This window comes from Cyprinus carpio, chromosome A23, assembly GCF_018340385.1.
Source record: "Cyprinus carpio isolate SPL01 chromosome A23, ASM1834038v1, whole genome shotgun sequence".
Lineage (NCBI taxonomy): Eukaryota > Metazoa > Chordata > Actinopteri > Cypriniformes > Cyprinidae > Cyprinus > Cyprinus carpio.
Genome location: NC_056594.1, coordinates 16,541,877 through 16,567,153, shown reverse-complemented (window position 1 = coordinate 16,567,153; position 25,277 = coordinate 16,541,877). Strand labels below are relative to the sequence as shown.

General features: G+C 37.3%; 1 protein-coding gene across 1 annotated transcript; it reads left to right on the top strand.

Moving 5' to 3' along the window:
* The first annotated feature begins 346 nt into the window (after nucleotides 1-346).
* On the top strand, nucleotides 347-25,195 carry LOC109048340 (serine/threonine-protein phosphatase 6 regulatory ankyrin repeat subunit C-like). Its single transcript, XM_042713406.1, is given in 29 exon segments — nucleotides 347-547; nucleotides 1,186-1,269; nucleotides 1,441-1,519; nucleotides 3,023-3,093; nucleotides 3,229-3,429; nucleotides 5,382-5,469; nucleotides 6,044-6,186; nucleotides 6,871-7,083; nucleotides 7,196-7,274; nucleotides 7,348-7,462; nucleotides 8,189-8,271; nucleotides 8,576-8,693; nucleotides 8,897-8,965; nucleotides 9,373-9,513; nucleotides 9,613-9,675; nucleotides 10,883-10,994; nucleotides 11,107-11,178; nucleotides 11,276-11,477; nucleotides 11,566-11,653; nucleotides 11,839-11,956; nucleotides 12,038-12,257; nucleotides 12,350-12,437; nucleotides 14,106-14,192; nucleotides 14,316-14,461; nucleotides 14,582-14,664; nucleotides 14,764-14,846; nucleotides 15,062-15,153; nucleotides 16,275-16,387; nucleotides 16,390-25,195. Coding segments are annotated over 29 exon segments (3,213 nt in total). The 5' UTR covers nucleotides 347-520; the 3' UTR covers nucleotides 16,525-25,195.
* The last annotated feature ends 82 nt before the right edge of the window (nucleotides 25,196-25,277 follow it).

Below are 25,277 nucleotides of genomic sequence, written 5' to 3'. Positions count from 1 at the left end.
CTTAGACTTTTACATGCATTAATTATTAAATATAATTTTGTTTAGTTATTAGTTTTTTTGCGGTGGTATATTTTATTACATGCTAGATTTCATTTTTATGTATTTTTCAGCCATAGTTTTAAACACAGTAAATATTTTCCAGATAGTATACAGTATAATATCAAGCTGGTATTCACACACATTATAAATGTAGCTCTGTTCATGAAATATATAACTAACTTTATATTTAATATACTTTATATATCATAAGGGGCTACCTTGCTAGCGGAGAACGCATTTGGGTCCCCTACTCCCCTTACAGTTTGAAAACCCATCTTTCAGTGCAAGGTTTAGTACACGGGCTTTTATTCTGAAAGTTGGTGCAGCAGGCGGCCATCACGCTGGTGTCGCTATTTTCAACTGCCTCACCAGCTAAAGACACACTCATTACGTCTATAATCGCAACGCTAGATTCTTGTCTTGGTTTCCCAGCCTCGATTCCTTACTGATGAGGGACTTTCGGCCCGACTGACACAGGGAGATGGGGGTACACAATATTTCAGACCAGGTGAGAGATATTAAAAAACCCACGAGTGGCGTAAATCACGCAGTTTTGCTGTTCGCTCTCTGCGCTTGTATGCACAGCCTGAAATGTTAGCTAACTTAGCTCCCTGACGATGGATTTTCCCGTTTCCCCCATAGTTCTCGCATCAGAACTTGGGTTTTTGTCATGCATTTAGCTGTAAACCTCACGCTTTTACTGCATAATACGGGTAGTGCTACCAAAGAGGAGTTAAAATTGAAAAATAACCCTTTTAGCACGCCCAGACGTTAGCCAGCCTGCTAGCCTAATGAGCTGGGTGTCAGCCAGCCGCATAGCAAAACATCTATTGTGTGTTTATGTTTTTAAAACGCACACGTTTATTAACCTATTTAACAAATACTCATGCTTTTGTTAAATAATGCCTTTATATAACAACACTGTATGCAAATTTATCCTACCTACGTAGATACAACTGCAGTGTGTCTTGTTGCAGCTGTCTTATGATACTCAACGATCATCGTATTTGATTATAATCATACCTCATAATCGACACTTAAAGTTATACACTGTAATCAGAAGCTGCTCGCGCAAAAGGGTTGAATTTGTTGTCATGTTTCATAGCAGTATCATAACATCCACCCTTTTTTTTCTTCCTCCTCTAGCCGCCTCTGGTCCAGGCCATATTTAATCGAAATGCGGATGAAGTGAAGTTATTTTTGCACAAGAAAGATGAAGTCAATGCACTGGTATGTTCTGAATGGTGTATTTTAGTGTGCGCATGAATTATGTGTCTCATCTGCATATGTGATGTCATAACTATGGACAGATTGTCAGAGTGACTGTACAAATGAGCTGTGTGGGAAATAAAAAATCTGGTAACCTTTTTTTTTTTTCTTTTTTCTACTTTCTTGTGTCAGGACCAAGAGCGCCGCACACCTCTTCATGCTGCTGCCTGGCTGGGGGACGTTCATATAATGGAGCTTCTCATCAGCGCAGGTTTGAAGTTAAACAGCAGTGCTGCCAACACATGCAGTTGTGTTTTTATCTATAAAATAGATAATTCCGGTATCAAAATCTGATTGGTCAATACAGCATTAAAGCCTTGTTAAAATGCACAAAATTGTAACATTAATGGCATGTCACACTGTTTATATCAGGGTTTCCCAAATGGGGGTCCAAGAGTAAATGAAAAGCTCATAATTAACTAAATCAAATGTAACATTAAAATAAGTAAGCAGGCAGCATTATTTAAAGTAAAACTTATATAATGGTCTTATTACATCACAATTATCAAATCAAAGGCTCAATTTCAATGAAACCGGTTACATAGTGTGTTTAAGAGAAGAATGGCACTAAGATCATTTACACACACACACATATGCAGCTAATAATACTATTGTTTCAGCGTGGCCCAATTCAGAGGAAATGCTGCTTCACACAAACTCCATCTCTGCACTAATGTGCAATTAGGAATTGTTTATTAGTATTTGCATAATTTTCAACATTTTTGTGGGCAGATGTTTACAGCATTTTACTAATATAAAATAAATGGTTTTGACATTTTAAAAGCTTTCTGATATGACCGTTTGAAAGTGAAGAATTTAAGACGTTAATGATTGTATTGTAACTTTCCGTTAGCAGTAGAGTCTTTATTCTTTGTGTCTGGATGTCTTGGCAGTAGCAATAGAAGACATTTTCATATGCAGTGAGTCATAGTTCAGATTGCAATAAATGACAGAATAATCACAATTATATATATTTTTTGGCAGATTCGTGCAGCCCAATTTTAAAATAAAACAGTCAAAACATTTATATTTGTTTACTTGTCATATGCCCATTAACTGACATTAGAGAACTGTGAATGTTTTAATGTGTCAGAGCTATTGAAATATTAACTTTTGTATTTATTTATTTTTTACATTTATTTTAGGCAGTACTTCAAGTGAATGTTTAATGTCTAATAGATCTGGTTGACCAAAACAGTAAAGGTTTAGGCACCACTGGTCAATATAACACAGCCGCTGCCAACTGTGTACAAAACCTAAAAATGTGTCCTTTCTGCCCGATCCACTGGAAAATCTCATCTAATGAACCAAATCCAATTCGGTTTAGTTTTAGAGTTTAAGCAAGCAAATATGTAGTGACTACAGTGCTAAGTTCTCAGTAGAATGTCTGCTGGGGAAAAAAAAAGAACATTTAAGAATTACATTTTTACTTAAAATTAAATTCAACCAAGGGTGCGAATTTGACCTGTTTGATAATAATCATTATTTATACAATTTGCTGACGCTAATGATGCAGAAATTACACACTTTACCCCAGATTAATTTAGTAAATGTTTTATTATTTATTACCTGTCATATAAGCGTTATGGTGTGAGAGGCTCTGCTTTATGGTGTATAGTTATGCAGCAGAGTATTGCTTAAGTATTAGTCATTTATTAACTTTAAATTTGTCTTTCTTCCCTTTTGTTATTTTTTGGTTCACCTAACTGCATAGGTGCGAATGTCAATGCAAAGGACCATGTGTGGCTTACTCCATTGCACAGAGCAGCTGCTTCCAGAAATGAGGTAAGCAGCCTGTGTGATTTATATGCCTGAGTGGAGGCTCTGTCTAAGTAACAGCTTACTCATGCCATTGTTTAGCATTTTTAGCAATTTAATATGATTCATGCATTTTGTTGTTTTTGTTTTGTTTTTACCCAGAGGGCTGTGGGGCTGCTGCTAAGGAAGGGAGCTGACGTTACCGTGCGGGATAAATTCTGGCAGACACCACTGCACATTGCGGCGGCCAACCGAGCCATGCGTTGCGTCGAGGCCCTGCTGCCCCATGTGAGCAGCCTGAATATGGCCGACCGCACAGGCAGAGCGCCCCTGCATCACGCTGCTCAGAGTGGGTACCAGGAGGTAGGGTGGAATTACTCATCTAACGCACTCAGGTGAATTAAAAGACAGAGTGGGCCTCTTCAGCTCTCAACATCTTTGTTTTAGCTCCCCACAAGATTGCGAAGGTGCAAAATGCTGAAGAGCCCCGAATACAGATACTTCCATTTTGATGTAGTTTTTTATGTAAACTTCGGTGCATTTAGTCTTTATTTGGAACTGTTTGTATAGTTATCACAATATCAGATGTCAGTAGTAGATGCCAGTACTTTATAATTATAATCTTAAAATGTAGTAATTTAAATATTTTATTATATCTCTATATTTTTAATATTTAATATAAAAAAATGGAGATAACCACACATTTTGTGCAATCACAATCATTTAAATATTTCACAATATTTCTATTTTTTAATATATTAAATATTTGAGAAATCCACAAATTTATTGCACAGTAATTAAAATGTTATAATATTTCTATATTTTTATTTTTCAATATAAAATTGAGACAACAAATGTTTTTGTGCAGAGTCACTAACTTAAATATTTTAAATGTTTTAAATATTGTCAAGATTTGAATATGAATAAATTATTTGTATTAAACTTTCACTGTAGATAAAACTGTTATTAGCAATAATTTTTGTGACGTAAGTATATGTATTCTTTACATATGCTTTAGTACTTGATATGTACTTGATAAATTAAAAAAAAAAAAAATCTGTATTATTACTAGGGATGCACCAATACCACTTTTTTCAGAACAAGACTGATTCTTTTATTTTTGGTTCTTATCGATACAGAGTACCAATACCTGTATTTTCATGCCATTTGTAATTTTTAAAAATACTGGGTACAGAAACCAAAAGAATATGAATAATGTTAGTTGGCTTCGTAAATTTGGCAAATAGATAGAAGTGTGCATGTTCTCTCTCTCTCTCTCTCGCTCTCGCTCTCGCTCTCCTTACCATTAAGTAACTTGTGCATTGTTTAACTTAAGCCCCTTTCACACTGCGATTCCGGAAAATACACGGGTAATGTGTTCCGGTAGTTGTTCCCGGGTCGCTAGATTTTGCCCCTTTCTCACTGCCAGTGATTTCCCGAAAAATGTGCGTGCGTTCACACACAACCCGTAAAGGTCCTGTAAAGACATGTGACATCAGGGTGTGATGTGTAATGTACGAGTCGAAAACGCTAGGCACGTTAACTTTCACTTAAGCTGGCGAACGATCTCAGCTTCAGCGCGGAAAGTGTGGAACTACCTGATCTCTGTTTCATTACAGTTTGCACATATTTGTTTCGTCGCGAACGTTGATCTGCCTTCAAAACACGCTAAAAGAGTCGCGTGATAACGTGCGTCATCACTACGACACGGCATTAGTTCTGGCTTTTGTTCACACAGCGCTTGTTCCGGGACTGAACCCGGCAAGGTTACTAGGTCCCGGACCCGGGATCAATCCCGGGACGTGTTTGCGTTCACACAGAAGGCGCCCCGGAAATGTTCCGGCAATTTTCTGGGTCCAATGTGCAGTGTGAAAGGGGCTATACTTGCTTTTGATATATCCTACCAAACAACAAACTTTCCAGTGATGTCTATGAGAAAGGGATATTTGCTCAAATCTTGCTCAAATGCTCTTCCTGTCAGCTCGCGCACATCAGCTATACAGGAGTGAATATTGAATGTTTAAAATTTATATTAATGACATGCATGTACTTTATAGATATCCTTAATCTCTAAGAATCCATTCTGCTCTCTTTTCTTCTGTTGTCAGTGTTTCTTTCTCTGGGCACAACATTGTTCACATGCTGTGTAACTTGGTACTGAAATACCAGTACTTTTAACTATTTTTTACATCTCAGCCTGTTATGTTAAAACTGTGATGTAAACTGTGCTTTTTAAGTTCTCATGGGCACCTCCAATGCACAGGTGGTTTTAAAAAAAACATACAATGTGACTTTTTGTTTTCACTGCCAACTAGATGGTTAAATTGCTGCTGAACAAGGGAGCCAATCTGAGTGCCAGTGACAAGAAGGACAGGCAGCCCATTCATTGGGCAGCTTACCTTGGTAAGTATATACTAATTTTTTTCTGAAGTGTTGTTGGTGTTTTTTCCTTGTATAAGATTGGTTTCATCATCTTTAGCTACTTAGCTGTGATACCTGGAAGTTGTAGTAAAACCAAAGACTAAAGAATACCCAAGATGTGTCACTCTGAAAAATGCAATGCTCAGTATGGCTGCTCTATTGAACGAAGCCCTGCCTTCTGAGTAAAAGAGCCAATCGTTAATCTGTAAAGTCCTCGTGTCACTGCAGCTGCCGTAAGAAGTCCCAGTTGCTATAGAAACAGGGTTCGGAGACGTGCGCTTAGGACTGCACATGTGCACTTCCTGCTCTAGCCTGAAAAATAGTATTTTTTTTTTTTTAACATTTATGAGACAGTTGTTGTCAGATTTCATTGGTGATTTCAAATATAAAATTTAATCATAAGCTTGGCGAACAGTTTTGGAGAATTTGATGTTTCCCCTTTCAAAGAGATAGGAGCTGTACTTGCATGCTCGAGAGGCGCTTCAAAGATGGCCGCCGAGTGACATGACTTGCCTCAAAGGGACTTTGGTAATACTAACCTGTTTGTTTCTCTCAGGACATCTGGAGGTGGTTAAGCTGCTGGTGTCTCAGGGCTCGGATAAGATCTGTAAGGATAAGCGGGGATACACCCCTCTCCACGCTGCTGCTGCCAGTGGCCACGTCGATGTGGTCAAGTACCTGTTACGCAATGGAGCCGAGGTCAGTGCCAGGCCTTGACATTAAGCTTTTTCCACTTGTCTTTTGGACAAGTAAAAGTATAAGGTGTCTGGTTCCCAAATCATTTTAACAATACATCTTTGTTAGATTAGAAATACTACCAATATGGGATAAGGCATCAGGAATATGAAGTCAACTGTATTCAAACATTATGTGTTTGGACAGCATGACCTTTTTTAACCCAAATAAATTTCCCTAGTGGCTATTCGTCCATAGGACCTGGGTCAAAAATGATTGTAATGGAGAGTGTTTTTACACAAGAATAATTTTTAAAAGAACAAATCTTAGGCCAAAAAGTGAATCAGATGTCCCTGGATTTGGTCTCCTTTAGTCATGATAGTTCATTCACACTGTTGGTTTCTGGAATCCATCTAAAAAAAAAAAAAAATATATATATATATATATATATATATATATATATATATATATATATATATATATATATATATATATATATATATATATATATATATATAAAATAATAATTATTATTATTATTGTCATAATATAATTTTAATGTTTTGGCAGGTATGTGAACAACAGATGGTGGTTAAAAATGTGTAGTGCAGAATGAGTCCTCAATATTTTTGGTCTATTTTCCTGGAAAAGAAAGAATGTTGAGCCTTGGTTTACAGGATATTTTATTTCATGCTGTCTGTTTCTCAGATTGATGAGCCTAATGCCTTTGGAAACACTGCTCTCCATGTGGCCTGCTACACGGGACAGGAGGCCGTAGCCAACGAGCTGGTCAACCGTGGGGCCAATGTCAACCAGCCCAACCACCGTGGCTACACGCCCCTGCACCTGGCTGCCGTGTCCACTAACGGGGCTCTCTGCCTGGAGCTGCTGGTCAACAACGGTGCTGATGTCAACATGCAGGTCTGGATACTAAGACATTGCTCTGATTGAATGATCCAAATATTTGTGTACTTTCTTAATGTTTTTAAGTGTTTGGAAAGACTTTTCTTAGATTATTTTTTCTTCTCCACAGAGTAAAGAAGGGAAAAGCCCTTTGCACATGGCAGCCATTCATGGACGTTTCACTCGCTCTCAGATCCTCATTCAAAACGGTTGGTTACTTTCCTTTTTCACTCAATTTCCAATTCCTTTTGTAGTATTTAACACCTCTTGTTGTCTCCTCAGGTGGGGAGATAGATTGTGTGGACAGATATGGCAATACTCCACTTCATGTTGCTGCAAAGTACGGCCACGAGCTGCTTATCAGCACCTTAATGACAAATGGTGCTGACACAGCCAGGTAAAGAACCATGTGTTTGTTGAGTGAGGCTTAGTTTCTTTTTTGTTTGTTTGTTTTTTTTGTTTTGTAGTGAGTGGAGTAAGGTCATCTCTTAAAATATACCAATTGCATAATGTTTCTATCATACAATCTTAAGCAAATTTTGTGGCAGTGAAGCAGTGTTATTTTAGTATTAATTATATACAATTATTGTATATTCTATTAGTGTTATATCAATTTATCTTTTTTATTTTCAGTTTTCATTTTAATTTTGGTTAAGTGTTTTTTATTTTTTTTTCTATATAGATTATGCAGATTTAATTTTTTCTTCATTTTTAGTAATATTAGTATTGCTACTTGTGCAGCTAGTTGACAAGACAACTCCTAATTTAACATTTATATTGTATTTTAGCTTTGTTTCAATTATCAAAAATGTTTTTTCATATGTTTTAGATAACATTAACACTGGGATAAAGTGTGCAACTGGCTCAGTAAATAGTGATAGCAATAATTACTTTTACAAATAAACTTGTTACAAATTAAAATATTGTTTATTTTGTAATGAATTTGAATTACTCTTTTTCCTTGCTTGTTTATAAGATTGTGAATAATATGCAGTTTACCTATGTACACGAGACCAGGATTTGCATTTACAAGGAAACTGATTCTAATCTCCTCTCAGTTTGCATGTTATCTGGTTGTGGCATGTGTAATGAAATAATTTGCTTATTTGTCCTTTTTGTACAGACAAGGGATTCATGGGATGTTTCCTCTACACTTAGCTGTGCTCTACGGGTCCTCTGACTGTTGTCGTAAACTACTTTCCTCAGGTACACACCCTTTCTCCATAAAAAGTGACCAATTACAGCAAGCGCCAAAGGAAAATGGTTTTGTCTCTAGACTATATTGTATATGTCCTTGTCCCTTAGGGAAGTGCTATGATTGTAATATGTGATACTAAATAGTTTGTCATATTTATCTACGTTACTTCAAAAAAATGTTATGATAATCCCATGGTACTTTATTAGTGATAGATTGAAGTCTTAAAGCAGTCCATTAACTGCTTTTCATATGACTGATTTGCTTTCAGCCAAAGTCACAGTGTATTCCTCTAACTAACATTGACTTTTGCAGGTCAGCTCTACAGCATTGTGTTGTCAATGAGTAAAGAACACGTGCTCTCGGCCGGATTTGACATCAACACCCCAGACAACTTTGGGAGGACCTGTCTACACGCTGCTGCCTCTGGAGGGTGAGACTGCAGCTCTACTTAGAATGGGTTATTTAAAAAGCCACTGGCCCACTTTATATCAAGTGTCCCCAATAACATAAGTGTTATATGTGCACAAATGCCAAGAAGGTCGTTTTGCTGAACTGACTCAACAGCCAGCATCTAAATGTAATTGAAGAAGATGTTTAAAATATTTATGCATATCCTTTATTCTCTTCATTCAGGAATGTTGATTGTCTCAACCTGCTCTTAAGCAGTAGAGCTGACTTGAATAAGAAGGACAAGTTTGGAAGGTACAAATCTTCTTTGATAAAAATGGGATGCCCTCAGTTTCTGTCATGATCATATCTGAAGTGTGCATGATGAAAATATTCCTTATACCGAGTAGTGATGCTCCGCAGTCATTTTTTTAATCGCATTTAATCAACATTTAAATAATTTTTTTTTATTTTTTATTTGAGTTGCATATATAAACATTTACACTGTACAGTACATAAGGCAGTTTTTATATCAACTTTTTAATTATATAATTATTTTTTGGAAAATTTCTTTTGGCTGAATGTTTTTGGTTGCTGAAATTTCAGTGCATTCGGTGCAACTACTTAATTTTTAATATTGGATTTTGGAATTAAATATTATGGACATTTTTATGAGATTTACCAGTATGTTGAGTGTTTAAATTTCTGTATCTCTCCACCAGGACTCCTTTGCACTATGCGGCTGCTAATGGGAGGTATCAGTGTGCGGTGGTTCTGGTAGGAGCGGGGGCGGAGGTCAATGAGCGTGACCGCTCTGGCTGTACACCTCTACACTACTCGGCTGCATCGACTGCGTTCTGCAGGTGAAATGCACTGACACATGCCCACACATATTCTTGCATCAAATAAATATTATAGTGCATGGTGTACAAAGCATTACTGATGTCTGGTGTCTTTCTCAGAACGGACCGACCCCATGCCAGCACCCATCAGAACCAAGAGGATGGGGAGAAGGAATCCTTCCTGTAAGTCTACAACAAATATTTGTTTCTTAAAATAATTTGATGCCTGCTTCGTTTTGTATAATTACAGTTTTGTACCTCATGCTAGTAGCTTGTAATTATTTGAAATATGTTTGTGTGTGTGTGTATGTATGTATATATATTGTTTTTTATTTAGATTATCTATGCTCACGCTGTTATGTTACATATGTGTCCAGTGACTGTCTGGAGTAGAATCATAAGTATGATTCCACTCCAGATGTTAATGATGATAATGTCAGTAGTTCCGATGAATCTTGTTTAGTTCTAGTGCTAGGTTCATTAAGGTATTGCATGATGTTTCAAACTAAGGTCTGGGAGAAAAGATTTGACAGTATTACAAGATATTAGTAAAAATGAAAAATAATAATAATATTAAGCAGCACAACTGTTTTCAATATTGATAATAAATATAATTTTTTTTTTTTCTTGAGCAGCAAATAGGCATATTAGAATGATTTCTGAAGGATCGTGTGACACTGAAGACTGGAGTAATAATAAATTTTATATTAAAATAGAAAACAGTTATTTTAAATTATATTTCAGATTACTGTTTTTAAATGCTGACTAGGTGAGCATAAGAGTAAAGTTTTTTTTTTTTTTTTTTACATTTAAAAAAATCTTACAGACCCCAAACTTTTGAATCTTATGCCGCTTTTCCACTGCGTGGTACAACTCGGCTCGGTTTACGTTTCCACTGCAGTTCAGTACTGCTTTAGAGTGGGTGGGATTATTCACATTTCGTTATAGTTGCCCCGCCTCTACTGCTGTGACTTCTGAAAAAGTTTTTTTAATCTGCGTCGCCCCATCAAGCTCTCGCTGGATCCGCTCCTCTGCTATCAATGAGAGGAACGTCTGTACTTCCTCAACAGACAACAAAACAGGCACTTTTTGGTTGTTAAAAAAAAAGTGTGCTCATTCAAAACAGTTGCGTTCGATCCTTCACTGGCTGTGCTGATTTAAATCTAGCGGTTCTATTGTGTTTCTGTCGCAAGTTCAGTGACGCAGGTAGTGACGATTCTCTCGGACCAACCCGTGATAGGCAGAGTTTACACGTCACATTTTGGTAACGGTACCATGCCATACCATGCAGTGGAAAAGCGCCATTAGGGAAACTGTGAAGAAAGATGTTTTGATTTTATTACAGCTTATCATTTCAGTCTTTGAATCCCATGTGTTTTGATACTTTCAGGTGTGTGGAGCATTTGTTGGATAATGGTGCTGATCCATCTCTGTGCAACACTAAAGGATACAGTGCTGTGCATTATGCTGCGGCTCATGGCAACAAACAAAACCTGGAGCTGGTGAGATTGACCTTTCACTCTAACATCATCCACTGTGATGTTTAACCTCATTCTATTACAGTAAAACACTTGATGCATGCTTCATATACATATTTTGTTCTTGATTCTGTAGCTTTTAGAGATGTGCTTCAACACACTAGGAGATAAGGAGAACAACGGGTCCATCAGCCCACTACACTTGGCAGTATGTACAAAACGTCAAAAAATCAAACATCAGCAGATATTCTGTAATTCTACATAGATAATGAGCTAATATTAATGGAAATGACTTTTGCTGTCAGGTGGAGTCTGGTCACTGGGAATGTGTCGCCGTGTTAATTGAGTCTGGAGGGTATGTGGATGCCTGTGACCCGGTGGGGCGCTCTGTGCTGTACGTAGCCTCTCAAAGAGGACATGCCCGCTGCGTAGAGCTGCTGCTCTGCCAATCAGCATCTTGCCTGCTCACAGAGCATCGCAGCAAATGGGGCCCTCTTCATGTTGCAGGTACATAGAGCATGGTTGTGCAAATTGGCTTGTGAATCTGAACTTTCTGTGGGAGTTTGACAAGTTGCTGTGTGTTCTTTGTTGACAGCTGCCAACAGCCACTCAGAATGTCTGCGGATGCTGCTCTGTAGCGAGGGGGGAGACGATCTCGTTAATGTTACAGACGCGGAGGGACAGTATGTATGAGCTGATGGCTCTTCTACTTTCTTTTTTGATGCATATGAAATATTATTTTGATACAATTGTATTTTTATATTTATATTGATATAGATATAATATTAAAAATATAACTATTAAATTTTTTGGATTTTCATCTCACAGTTGTTGATCTCATTCTCACTGTTTCTCTCTCTCTTGATAGAACTCCACTAATGCTGGCAGTGCTGGGGGGACACACTGACTGTGTGCATCTGCTGCTGGAAAGAGGAGCTTGCCCTGATATGAGAGACAGGAGAGGAAGAACAGCCTTACACAGAGGGGTGAGATTCTGAAATCATTAGTAATGTTTTTACTGTAAACCCCTATTAATGGGAGGTTTCTAACCAGGTCTGTCTTTGTAGGCGGTGATGGGTCGGGAGGACTGTATAACCGCCCTGCTGTCCCACAACGTTTCAGTCCTCAGCAAAGATTTTCAGGGGCGAACTGCGGTCCATCTGGCTGCCTCTTGCGGCCATGCTGACATTCTCTCCAATCTACTTTCTGCTGCTGACCACTCCCACCCCCACGACCCAATCACAGACCGCCACGGCTTCACACCCACACACTGGGCAGCCTATCACGGTAAGAGCTCAGACCTTTTGACCCTCAATGGCTTGTTCACATTGATAAAACTGTCATAAGTTAAATAGGTAACTTGCGCTTTTTTGAAACAGGTCATGAAGACTGTTTGGAAGTTTTACTTGAACTTAAACCATGTAGTATCCAGGAGGGAAACCCCTTCACCCCACTGCACTGTGCTCTGTGAGTGTTGGTTTTGTTTTCTTTTTAGATTCAAGGGTGATGTAATTATGTTTGTTGAAATAATTCCTGAGAAAGTAGCAACTGAACTGAAGAAGTCAGAAAAATTAATAAAATGTCAAAGTCATGGAAATTTCTCTTATAAATAACTCTAGTTATTATCCACACTTATTTTTTGGTCATTATATACTTAAGATTAGGGATGTAACAGTTAACCCCCGAGACGGTCGAAAATTTATTAAAATATGTGATGATTCAAATCGGTTGAGATGCCAAACAAATCACGATATAGTTGGTGTAGGAGTTTATATGAATGTATCTCTGAGGAGAACTGAGAAAAGTTTGTGGTATTTTCTTTTCATCTTGCCTCTGAACAATGCATATTAAAGTAGTGTTCATAAGTGCAGCTCTGCTTTGTTTAAAGCGGTAACCCAGGAAACACTGTTTCATTGCTGTTCATAAGCGCCATCTGCTGTCAGAGAGTGAATCTGTGTCTCATTCAGCCCATCTGTTCTTTCGTTCAGATGTTTTATTTAGTATAGTTTCACAATCTAAAGTCAGACCATTCTGTTTTTGCTTCAAATTTCGAAATTATACAGTTTAATTTAGATTTGCTCTTGCTACATGTATGCTGCATCTTTTTTTGTATCATGATTAAAATCCAGTGGTTGCCTCTAATTTTAAATGGAAAGAGCACAGACAAAGCCTTAGTTTGTTCGTATTAAGAGATTTCTTTTGTGTAACTTGTTTGATTTGGGGTTTGTTTTAAACTTTCAGTTTAGTTTTGTTATTTCAATTTCAAAGAAACATGCAGCAATAGCCTAATAAAACAACACCTTTTCATTTTGTTAAAAAAAAATTGTGAGAAAATAGAATCGTGAAATCAAAATTGTGAATTGAATTGAATCATGAGTTGAGTGAATCTTTACATCCCTACTTAAGATTGAAATCAGTAATAGCAATAATGGTGTAAAAAATGCTCACTTTTTTTTAAATCAGTTCTACCCCAATGTGCACAATCAAGTGTGGGGACAGTAAGAAAAAAACAAACAAAAAAAAAACAGGTAATACTTGTATGTGGTAAGGATGCATTAAAATTGACAACAAAGGTTTTTACATTGTTAAAAAAAATATATATAAAAGAAAAATGCGGTTCTTTTGAACTTCCTGTTTATCAAAAGAATCCCGAAAAAAGTATTTCTGTTTCCACAAAAATATTACCCAGCACTGTTTTCAACATTGATAATAATAAATGTTTCTTGAGCATCAAAGCAGTATATTAGAATTAGCAGTTTAAAATATATTAGCATTTTATTATGATTTTATTAATTTTATTATATTAATATTTTTAAATAATAAAATAAAAATAAAAAATGTACTTTTTTTTTTTTTTTACATCAAAAAAATGCACCCTTGGTGACTATTTTCAAAAACCATTTAAAAATCTTACCAACCCCATACTTTTGAACAGTAGTGTACTTGGATACTTGTTGGAATAAATGTATTTTTACAGCCACCAAAGTTAGCCATTGCATCATATTGTATCTTTTCTGCATAGTAAACACGTGAAGTTTTTGTTATGTGAAAGGTATTTAAATAAAACTATATTGAATAGTTCATGGCATATGTTTCCTAATCGCCATGCTGCATGTTTTTGACATCCCATTGCAGCATTAATGGCCATAGTGGTTCTGCAGAGCTGCTGTTGGAATCCAGTGTTTGTAATTCGCTGGTAAACATCAGGGATGCCAAAGGAAGGTTGGTGCAAGTAGTTATTAAAATACAATTGCTGTGTATTAGCTGTAAAATGGTTACAAATTGAAAAGCAGTACATCATTTATCTACTAACTAGATGACTTTGTTCTGATATCTTGCACTCAGGACCCCACTTCACGCGGCCGCAGTTGCCGAGGACGTGGCTGGGCTGCAGCTGGTTCTGCGGCATGGAGCTGACATCAACGCCGTGGACCACTCAGGGCGTTCTGCACTGATGGTGGCCGCCGACAATGGCCAAAGTGGTGCTGTGGGTAAGAGTTGCACCATGTGTGATATGAGTGATCTGAGACTGAAACCCTCAGACATTGTAAAATGTGACTCTATAGAGTGTTTAATAGTAATTTTAGATTTTTTGTTATTGTTGTATGCAGCCCTGCTGCTGCACAGAGCCAAAGCTGACCTGTCCCTCCTGGATGTGAACAAGAACACTGCCCTGCACCTGGCCTGCAGCAAGGTAACAGACAGCGCTTTATTTAAACTTAATTCCGATTACCTCTAGATCAGAATTATCAAATGTTGTGCATATTGCTTACTGTGTTTGTCTGTGTTTGAAGCTAATGAAATGTGTGCCATGCTGATCTTAAAGGAGATCCACAACCCTATCCTCATAAATGCAACCAACAGTATGCTTCAGATGTGAGTTTCTTTGTCCTAGTTTGCACATACCACTATAAATAAGCCATTATTCATGGCTCTGCAGCAATATCATAACATTGCTCTTTTTTGAGCATCCTGACTAGCTTGAAACGTGCTTGATTCATCTTTGTGGCACAGAAGCTACACACTCTAATCAGAATAAACTTAACAAACATTTTAAAATCATTCTCGACTTCTTTTTCTTCATATTTCAGGCCCCTCCACATTGCCGCCAGAAATGGTTTGGCCACCGTGGTTCAGGCCTTGCTGAACCGTGGAGCCACAGTGCTGGCAGTGGATGAGGAAGGTAAGACAGGCGTTGATGCAGTTTTTCCTAAGAGAATTTGCAATACAATACAGACAAATACATGTTTTGCATTTTTGGGCAAAGTTGGTTTTGAGTTGCTCACAACAGAAATGACAACATGGATGGGTACAAGGACTGATATTAGGGGTTAAAAGTGAACTGTGCAATTTTTTCCATGGAATAATTATTGGAAATGCTATATTAATACTGATGAAGTTAGAATACTAGTAACAAACTTTACACATGAAATTTACTGTTCTGAACATGGCAAATCTGTCGATTATTGCCAGTTTAGATTGGCCAGATTAGCCTGGTAGTGATAATATATATACCGTATTTTCCATAAATATTTTCTGCACCTGTTTGACTGGGTGAAAATTGCATTGAGACAAAAAAAAAATCATATCAGTTGTTTTGGCGTATAAATTACATTTTATTATTACATTAAGAAATAATGGTTAAAAAAGGGGGTAAATAAAACGAATACAAAACAAACAAAATATAAACACTACAGTTGTATTTTAGTTCCCTTTACACCACAGTACGGTAAACAGAACAACAACAAAAAATTTAAGTTATGATGGCATTCATTATAAACAACATTTATTATAATCACCAAGCCTAAACCTATTTAAAATGAAACTGAATTAACAGCATGTGGGAAATAAACTTGATGTGCTTACCTATCAAGTACAAATGATGTTAAAGTTGAAACCTGGGAAAGAAAAAAACCCAAGAGGTAAAACATTTATAATTCGGCAACAACTGACAACAATTTACCCTCATTTACTGCGAGAAAGGCACTGGGTGAGACGTGTGAGGCTTGGTTGACTGCATTTTAGTTTGATGAGTAGGCAGTGATGTCAAGTTAGCCGTGTGAGAACTGATATGTTGTGTGTGCTTTGTGTACTTGATGTTATTTGCATGAAATAAATCACTTTGGAATGTGAATCGTAGCATGTTTCAGATGTTACAAAAAAAAAAGGAACTTCTATTCGGGAAGATACAGTACATTAGCATAGTGTCCCATCTTAACACCTGCTCCATAAATCATGTACCTGATGTATGTGAATGTTTCTCCCTGGCTAAGATGTCTCAGTTGTGTTTTTGTCATGTCACAGGTCATACGCCAGCCCTGGCTTGCGCATCCAATAAAGCTGTTGCCGACTGCCTAGCTCTCATTCTGTCAACCATGAAGCCTTCCTCCTCCACGCCCTCTTCGTCTTCACCATCTTCTCCCGCTTCAACCTGCTCAAGCACTGTGGCATCACCGCCGCCTGTCCCCCCCTGCCCAATGGAGGCCTTCGCCATGGTTACGGCAAAGATCGCCATGGTGCTACTATCGGCTTGGATGGCTACTTGACCGAGTGAGGCGTTCTTACTCGCTAAAAAAAAAAAAAATGCGTGGTCACTTGGTTTGGTCCTCTCTACACATCTAGATAAACCTATATGCAATTACAGCCACACATCCCTCCTGTGCCAGTATCAAAGCTTTTCTTCACATTTCAGTAGAGAGCGAACACAAGAGGACGAATTTAGCTATTTATTTCTATTTATTTTCCCCCACTTTCCTTTTCCTCCCACCCACTGACTCCCATTTTAGATGCTGTCCATTCAGTATGAGTCTAAAATCTAAGCCATCTATTCGAACCAGTATGAATCACTGGCGAGTCAGTCCTTTATTTCTTCTCCATTTGCAGTCGATTCGACTCGGTTCATGTTAGAATTATGCAGCTGTGTGTCTCCATGGTAACAGTGATAATGGATGGGTTTCCATATCATGCCTCCTATTTGCGTGACGCTGTGGCCTTGCATAGGAATTTACAGCCTGCCCTGAGGAACAATTTAAACGGGTTACACTAGATTTGCATGAATTTGCGGGACCATGTATTTGATAGTGGTCTTGTGTGTGTGTGTGTTTGTGTGCGTGCGTGCGTGCGTGCACGTGTATGTGTGACATCCACTTTTGCTCAAAGTTTTTTTCATCCCATACTTGATTATTACGTTTTGAGGTTTTTATGTGAGGTGCAATCTGATTTAGCACAGATCAGGAAAATAAACAAACAACCTAACAGAATCATATTGACAGAAGGGAAACCATACTACCTTAAGCCAAGAGACCAATGTCCTCCTGATAGAGGGGTCTGATATGTAATGCTTGTTTACTTGTTAGAGAGAAAAGGTATAGTGTTTGGATGGGTGGGTTTTGAGGTTGAAAATTCATATTAGGTTTACAATGGTGGTATTAGGTAGTCCAGATCACTGTTTGTAGGTGGACAAGTTAAAAGTGTCATGATTTTGGCCGTTTAAACAACATTATGAAGATGCTACACTAAGGAAGTATAGAAAGCACAAACGTCATACATAGTACTTGCTCCTTGGGACCTTTGGGTTTTTTTTATTTTTATTTTGGTTGGTTTTATTTTTTGTTTTTGGGCCTCATAAAATATCTTCAATTAAATCTACTGCTTTGCTATAATATTTAGTGTGGAGTTGCTTTCACAGTGCCTACTGAATTTAGTTTTGTCTACCTACTATCCAATCAGTTAACCACCATATACACTCCCTTAAAGTCATTGTGAAACAAGGGTTAAGTATTTCACTAAATCCGTCATGAATTGACCTGAATTGTTGAACGTATGATTCATATAGACTTTGGGGAGTGTATATGTGAAGTTTGCAAAACTGAAGTGTTCAGGCTGATTGGAGCTTTTTTACATATGTTTATGGTGTTTATGGGGAGCAGTCATGGGTATGACCAAAGCTGAGCGATTTCTGAATACCATTTTAATAGGAACCAATAGATATCCAAAAAAATCCTTTCAATTGAAGTACTGAAATAACATTCACCCCTGCTCTTTTTAAAATGCTTCCTTATTGCCAAAGGTAGATTAATTAACAAAGTTAAGATTGTGCTTCCATTAGGTTTTTAGCACCTAAACACAAAATAAGAACATTGTGAATGAGTGTTTGAAACATCCCTTGGTTTGTTTGTGCACCACAAACAGGCAATATATGAGACAATCAGTTGAAAGGGCTTTTAATTTTGCCATAGATTTCGTCAACACATTTTTCCCAATTAGGAAGAGCTATATAAATCTATATCCCTTAATTAATACATACTTCAGGCGTGAAATATGGATTTGTTCTCAATTATACCAATACTGTTGCTTTCAATACTGTATATCAGGATTTTAGTGATGTAGATAGAGCAGCTTTGAAGTGTTGTAACATTAACTGATATTTTATTGGTGAATGACGGTGTGTGTAGACAAATGAAACGGTAACATTAGATGTTTAAAGGCTGTGTGGAGATCATATTTATACTGATTTATGAAATGACCTCTTTGTCTTTTGTAATGACAAGTTTTGGCTGCTTAAACAAGTTTCTCCACTCCACGCAGACCTGATATAAAGCACTTGCTTGTTCAGTAACAAAAAAAGGATGAAAAATATGCTTTTGCATCTATCATAAGCTGTAAATGGGCAAATATCTGACCTCTACTTGCAGGAGTGCAAATGTGCATGTGTGCAAATCAGTTTAGTCAAGTTATATCGTAGTGTTTTGCCTTGGGAAAAATTCTAAATGGGCTACATGACTAAGAGGAAGTCCCTCGTGGGAGTTTAATTCAAGCTTATTTACCTGTACTTGAGATTGACTTTATTACGTATGATAACTTTTGCTGCGGTTTGGTGGAGGGAATTGGCGAGTGTCTAGACAGCACAGGGTACGATAATAAAGTGCAAGTTGATGAGCTTGAAGTTATTTGCACTGCCAGTTATACTGCTTGTAGTTGTACAAAAAAAAATATTTATACATTTTGTCTAGCTAGTCATACCACAAGTAGTTCGAAAAACAACTGCCCGTGGAGCCTGTGATTAGTAATACATTTCATTATGGTGCAAGAAAAAGTGCTGCTTTCGATTGTATCTTGGAGCTAATTTTTTAGAGGAGATCTTTGTCTATTTATTAGCAAAAATAATTCTTATCCAGCCAAAACAAACTAAAAAGTTTTTGTTTTAATTCCTCAAATTTCTAATTGTCTTATTGGCGTTGCACTAAAATTGTTGGATTGTTTTGTCGAATGTATGCCACGATGGTAGCAGCTTGCTTCGATGTTGGTGAAAATCTTGAATGCAGTAGTTAGCGATTAAATGATTAGTTTGGCAAGAGGAACTGAACCCTTTCAGAACTTTTAATAGACTGAATTTGTGCATTAGGTGTTCTGTGTACGAACAATAAGGGAACCGGTCACAAACTGGCTTTTTTTTTTTTTTTTTTTTATATATAGAGTAGAATACAACTGGTAAGGGGAGTTTTCTCCCTAAAATCATTTAGTGCCATAACTTTTTTTATTTTCTTTTTCCTTTCTCATTTTGATATGTTTGTAAAAATGTGAATGAATGATTCCTTGGGTTCAGTTTTTGAGTGTGCGTCAAGACCATTACCAAAAAAAAGACGAACGAAGTTTAAGCTAACATAAGCTACTGTGCCCATTATATTTTTTGGAGATCCACATAGTGTGTTAATTATTGTAAAATGCCAGTACTTTCACAATCAGACTGTCTAAAAATGCCAGTATATTCGTAACTAAGCTACTGATGGGCTGTTTAGCCCATGGTGGAGCTCACTTCCATCTGAAAGCTTTCATGGCTAAGCCATAACTTAGCATTTACCATTATAAATTGAGTAGCAGGATTTGAGTCATTCAGTCAACGCCTCCTTCAGAAACAATATTTTGTAAATCTTCCATTGTAATCAATAGTTCCCACAAACCACTGATAATTTGAGGTTTATTTCAAAGCAATGGAATTATGAAACGCCTTAATTTCATCATTAACCGAAGGGCAAATTTGACATTTACCAAAATGACACATTTACATAACTTTTATTGTTTTATTCTGGATCAGCAATTTGTGCAGTTTAAAGAGCTCGTTTTTGTTTGTTTTTATGTAATTTTGCTATGAAGGGCCAGCTTTTATTGCCTGTTGACCAAGCTATAATGGTTGCAGTTACATGCAGGCAGTTGGAAACTAGAGTTGTCTAATAATTGTAACCATTTTGTTGGAAAGCAGACTAATTGTAGCTAACTCAGTGTCCTTATTGTATGTCCATCCTTGCATTTTTGTATCGTTTTTTTTTTTTTTTTTCTCGCAAAGGTATTAATGGCTGATAGAATGTCTGATTTACCTCAGTGGACCTCAGCGTCCTTACTACTTGAAGACACATACATTTAAGGCAATACTCAAAACACCCGTTTCGTTTAACCTATGTCTATCTCCCAACTTTTTGCCTTAAGAGGAAACGGTATAGTTCAGCAATCGCAGCACTTGAGAGATTTTGTCGTTAACCTGGGATCTCCTTCCAATGAGATGCATAAGAAGCACACTGTTCTATAGGTTGTTTTGCTGAAAGATGTACCATAATGGCTTCTGGCCTCAATTTATTAGGAGTTTTGCACTAGAAAAATAATTGTGTCTTTTTGTTTAATACATATGTGTCAAATATTTAGCTGTAAAATTTATTTGGAATCACTAATATTTGACCAACTTTACTCATTCTCCTAAATAAAACATCAAAAGTACTGGTTTTCACTATTGAATATGACTTATAAAAACATCAATTTGCAGAATAAAAAAAATCAGTATGGGTAGGAAATGGTAAAAGATTTGGGAATACATCTAAGAAAAAAGTATGTATTATCCAATTATAAATTCTTTTATACAAGGCAGAGTAGATACATTTTCTCAGCATTTTTCGACGTCTTCGTTAAAGCATTTAGGTAGTAAATACTTGTGTGATGTTATAAATGCAAATATTTCTAACAACGTAAATAACAAGAGCACAAGATGATGTGCTGTACATAATTCTTCAAGAAGTGTGGTCAGAATTGCCTTGACGTGGCAATCTTACCTCATAAACTAGCTATCTCGTGCTATATGTACTGGTACATGAAATTTGGGTGGGCTTTTAGCTACGCATGCTCCGTGCAACTGGAATCCTAAGGTCACGGTCCGAGGCCTTGAAATGGAAAACATTGGAGTTTTCAAGGGGTGCTCTTGAACTTAATGATGTCCTTCACCCTGGCTTAGTGTTACTTCATGTTTCTACTCAGTGAGCGCTAATAGTTCAAATTGTAAATCTGCAAGCGAATGATCTAATCAAAAATAGCTGCTTTTTGTTGTTCTTGCCAGCAGCTTGTTTTCATAAGGCTAATTAGAAGACCACCGGAGCCTGACTGAATGGCTGATCTGACAAGGCACGTAGGGATCCCTTTAAAAAGCATTTTCATATTTATAAAAAAAAACAAACAAAAACAAAAAAAGCTATGCAGGAATACTTTCTTTTGTCTCGCAGAGTTGCATAGTGCCACCATAGATATCCCAAGAGCTTCATTGACTGATCACGGACCTTCAGAAGTTCATCTGTAAATCTAACACTGACCTTACTTGCTTGTTGGCTTTGGTTGAGAAAATGACTGCTTAGCGTGGCATGCTGCTATTTCTTTGGAGTCTGTAAGCATCTTCATCTCTTTAAAGTACTACACTTTGTGACGAGTATGTGAGATTGTGCCTTTTGTTATCAAGTACATGCCACAGGGTATGGTCTTCCATTAACACCTTTAGTGAGCCTTATGAATGAACAACTGTTGTAAGTTTCAAAAATTACCACCATCCATGTGGTTGCGTTTTGAGCCGTCAAAAATCGCGATCAAATTTCTCACAACACCGCAGATGAATAAATAACCTTTGTAAATTGAATTTAACCATAACGGCGAAAATTTTGATCGGTTCTAGCTAGTGACCTGTTCAAACTCTGTATGGAAAAAAACGTGTTTAGTTTTACAACGTGTGAACTCTTTAGTGAAGTAGATGTGTGCCGTGTCGTTTTTTGTGTGGTAATGCATTGGAGATTAGTTGTAACCCAGTGTCTTGTAGAATGTTGGCATGACTCCTTTTCTCTATGTTGTATTGACGTCAACGTATCCACCTGAAATGGACTGAAGTGCAATAACTTTTTTTGTGCGCCATAGTATCCTTAATGGAGGAAAATGCCCTCTTACATCATCCATCGTGTTTTTTTTTTTGTTGTTGTTGTTTTTTTTATGCAGGGTATTTTATTTCAATTATTTTATTTGCCTCCATAAGTGGCACTTTCTTGTGGAATGTACAATGGACTTGGTGGAAACTGTGATGGGTGTCAAAGCCTTATCAATACTTATTGCTTACTGGAAAGATGGCATTTCTGTTTGCTCATCGGTTGATTGGTCAGAGAGTGCTGTTTTTCATGTTACTTCTCCAGTGCCACGTAAAGTCAGTGTCTGCTTTCGTGGCATGTTAAGCATTTGTGTGTGTGTGTGTGTGTTGGGGGGTGTTTAGACCTGTTCATTTACCTCTAATCAATTGATTTAATACCAAAAGCGAAGTGCATTACCAAGAATTATTTTTTTTTGTTTTGTTTTTTTGCATTAGAGACGTGATAGTTCTATTTGGGGATGGTAACTTGAATGTTGTTGTTGTTGTCACCAGGGAAATATGCAGGGTTTGCTTTCTCCCCTCACAACATTTGAACTTTGGGCCATATGTTATGCGGTACCAAAGAATGTTTCAATGATTATTAGATAATTTCTTTTTTCTTTTTTCTTTTTTGGTCTGACATCAAGATCCCAAAATTTGTCATTTAATGTCTTCATAAGTTTTAGAAAATAAAATAAAAAATGGAACCTGTACCATAAAGAAACATTCCTTTGAATTTCATTGTACAAAACAGAAGTACAGTTGACAACCAATACCAGAAGTCATATAATAATCTTCAGAATACCTTAAGTTGTAACTTACTTCAAGGTCCTTTTGGCTTCAAGCAATCAATGATTTCATATTTGATATCACAGGGAGCACACTGAGTAAACTAATCTAGTGTTTCACAACATAGGACCAATGTATGTCTCTGTAGAGATGGCCACTTGATTTCATTCAAGAACAAGCAATACAAGTATCAAGAGACAATTGTATATTTCTAAAGATTTGTTGGCTCTGGCTGCTTTTGGCCTGGCTATGTAATCTGTGGCACCTTAGGTTAACACCCTCTTCTTGTAACTGAATCCAACATAAGAGATTTCAGTGCTGAGAGAGCCTTATTTCAGTCAAACTGAATGTGAATTGGATGTGTGCAGGATTTGGCCATTTTGAAGCGACTGGCTTTAATCAAGTGGACCTCCTGCGTCCCGTGTTTGAATCCAGTTTCACTAGGACCCGCCGTCTTTAAGACTTTCCAAAAGATTGCTGTTACAAAAAAAGCAAAAATACTACACAGTGGCTATGTTTCCATCGCCAAAACGCTGAAATACAGGGTTACTGTCACTGCTTCCAAGCTCTGCTTGAACATGCCAAGTATTTGAAATGCATTACAATGTGAAAGAAATGTGACCCTGACTTTAAAAAAAAGCCACAAAACTGCACTGTTTACTTGAGTATTGAACTCCAAGCCGTTCTCTGCTAATTGTTTTGACAATGGAAACATAGTGACTGATCGTGTAGGGCAGCACCCAGTGTGTATGTGTTGTATGTGCGAGTGCGACGAACAGGGGTCATATCAACCCTGTGTATACCTCATCAACATATCTGCAAATATTCTTATCCTGTCTTTAAGTTGAACGTGTAAGAGATACCATCACCAGCAGAAGCCTGAGACCATTGCAGGGTCTACGACATCACACCAATTCCGTATCGACCAATAAGATCACCACTTGCTTGCGTAAAAAACCTACCGCTCCGCTTCAAGCCTGACCCATCGCTGACACAATGGTTTAGATTTAGCGAAACGTGAGGCATTTTAAGTAGCATTATCCTACCTCTGTGTTACAGCATGTTGCATCGAAAACTCCACCAATTGTTGACAAATGGAAATATATATGTATATGGAACAGATATATAACTTATAACCAACAATCGGGTGATATAAGACAACAGTTAGCGTACTTGACTGTGTGTCTGTCTGTGTGTAACATGATATTTGTTAGTGTATACACAACAAAGTACCACTGGAATGTGAAGCCAGACTGTATTATGATTTTCTTTTTTCTATTTTATTCAAATCCAACTTTCTCCCCATTATATTTCAAATGATGTCATATGTGTCTTGCCTCTATCGCTTCTTTAATTTTTTTATTTTTTATTTTGCTTAATTTTGAAAAAACAGGGGAAAATATCAGCCTATACTTGCTGGCGTTTACATTCGTGCTCGTTTTTTCCTCCGTTTCTTTGTCTGTTTCACTTTCTCTCACTTCTAAATGTTCACTGTGAGCGCTCTGAACTCAAGTTTACAGCTCTTCGTGGTATGTCCGTGTATCTGGTCGAGTTCAGTAGAGTGCGTGGATGGTTGTATGACTTTGGTACTGAAGCAACAACTCAATTTTCTACTGGTGGTGGGGGTTTGAAAGGGGGTTGGTTGGTTTGAGTTATGCACATTCATTCTGTACTAAAATATGGGGTATGTAGAGTTCCCTAGCCTTACGCCCTTCCAAAAACACTACGCCGGTCACTGGCTAATTTGCGTTAGCTATCCACCACCCTGCCAACTTTGTACCTTTGTACATATCCATTTTGGACCTGGGGCACGGGGCGAATTCGGTGGATTCTGCCTGAATCTGTCAGGATGGTCACGTGACCCCTCCTAAACCTGAGGAAGGAGAACCCTCACCCTTTCAACCCCACAAAAAGACCTCAAGCCATTCATTTCCTTATGTGACAATGCAATCCTGAAAGCACTTTGCCTTGTTAATTCATAGTATGAGCTTGTGAATGGTTACTTGTTACTAACAGATGTGAAACTCTGTACGTGTATTTAAGTAAGAAAGAACATAATCATTTTTAATTTGAGCTCATTAAAAATGAATTGGTCTCTCTGACTTTAAAGACAAAAAAAAATCCCATATGTTTTTGTTAGTCAGGTTCATGAACTGCTGCAGCCAGTAGGTCTTGTCATTCAGTATCGTGGCTTAGAATTGGTAATGTTGAAATAAAATGCTATTGCTACATATAAGTTGTTGTTGTGTGTCTTTTGTTGCACTGAACACTACAGAATGTCAGCATGTTGTAACAGACTAAATATTACATGATATCAC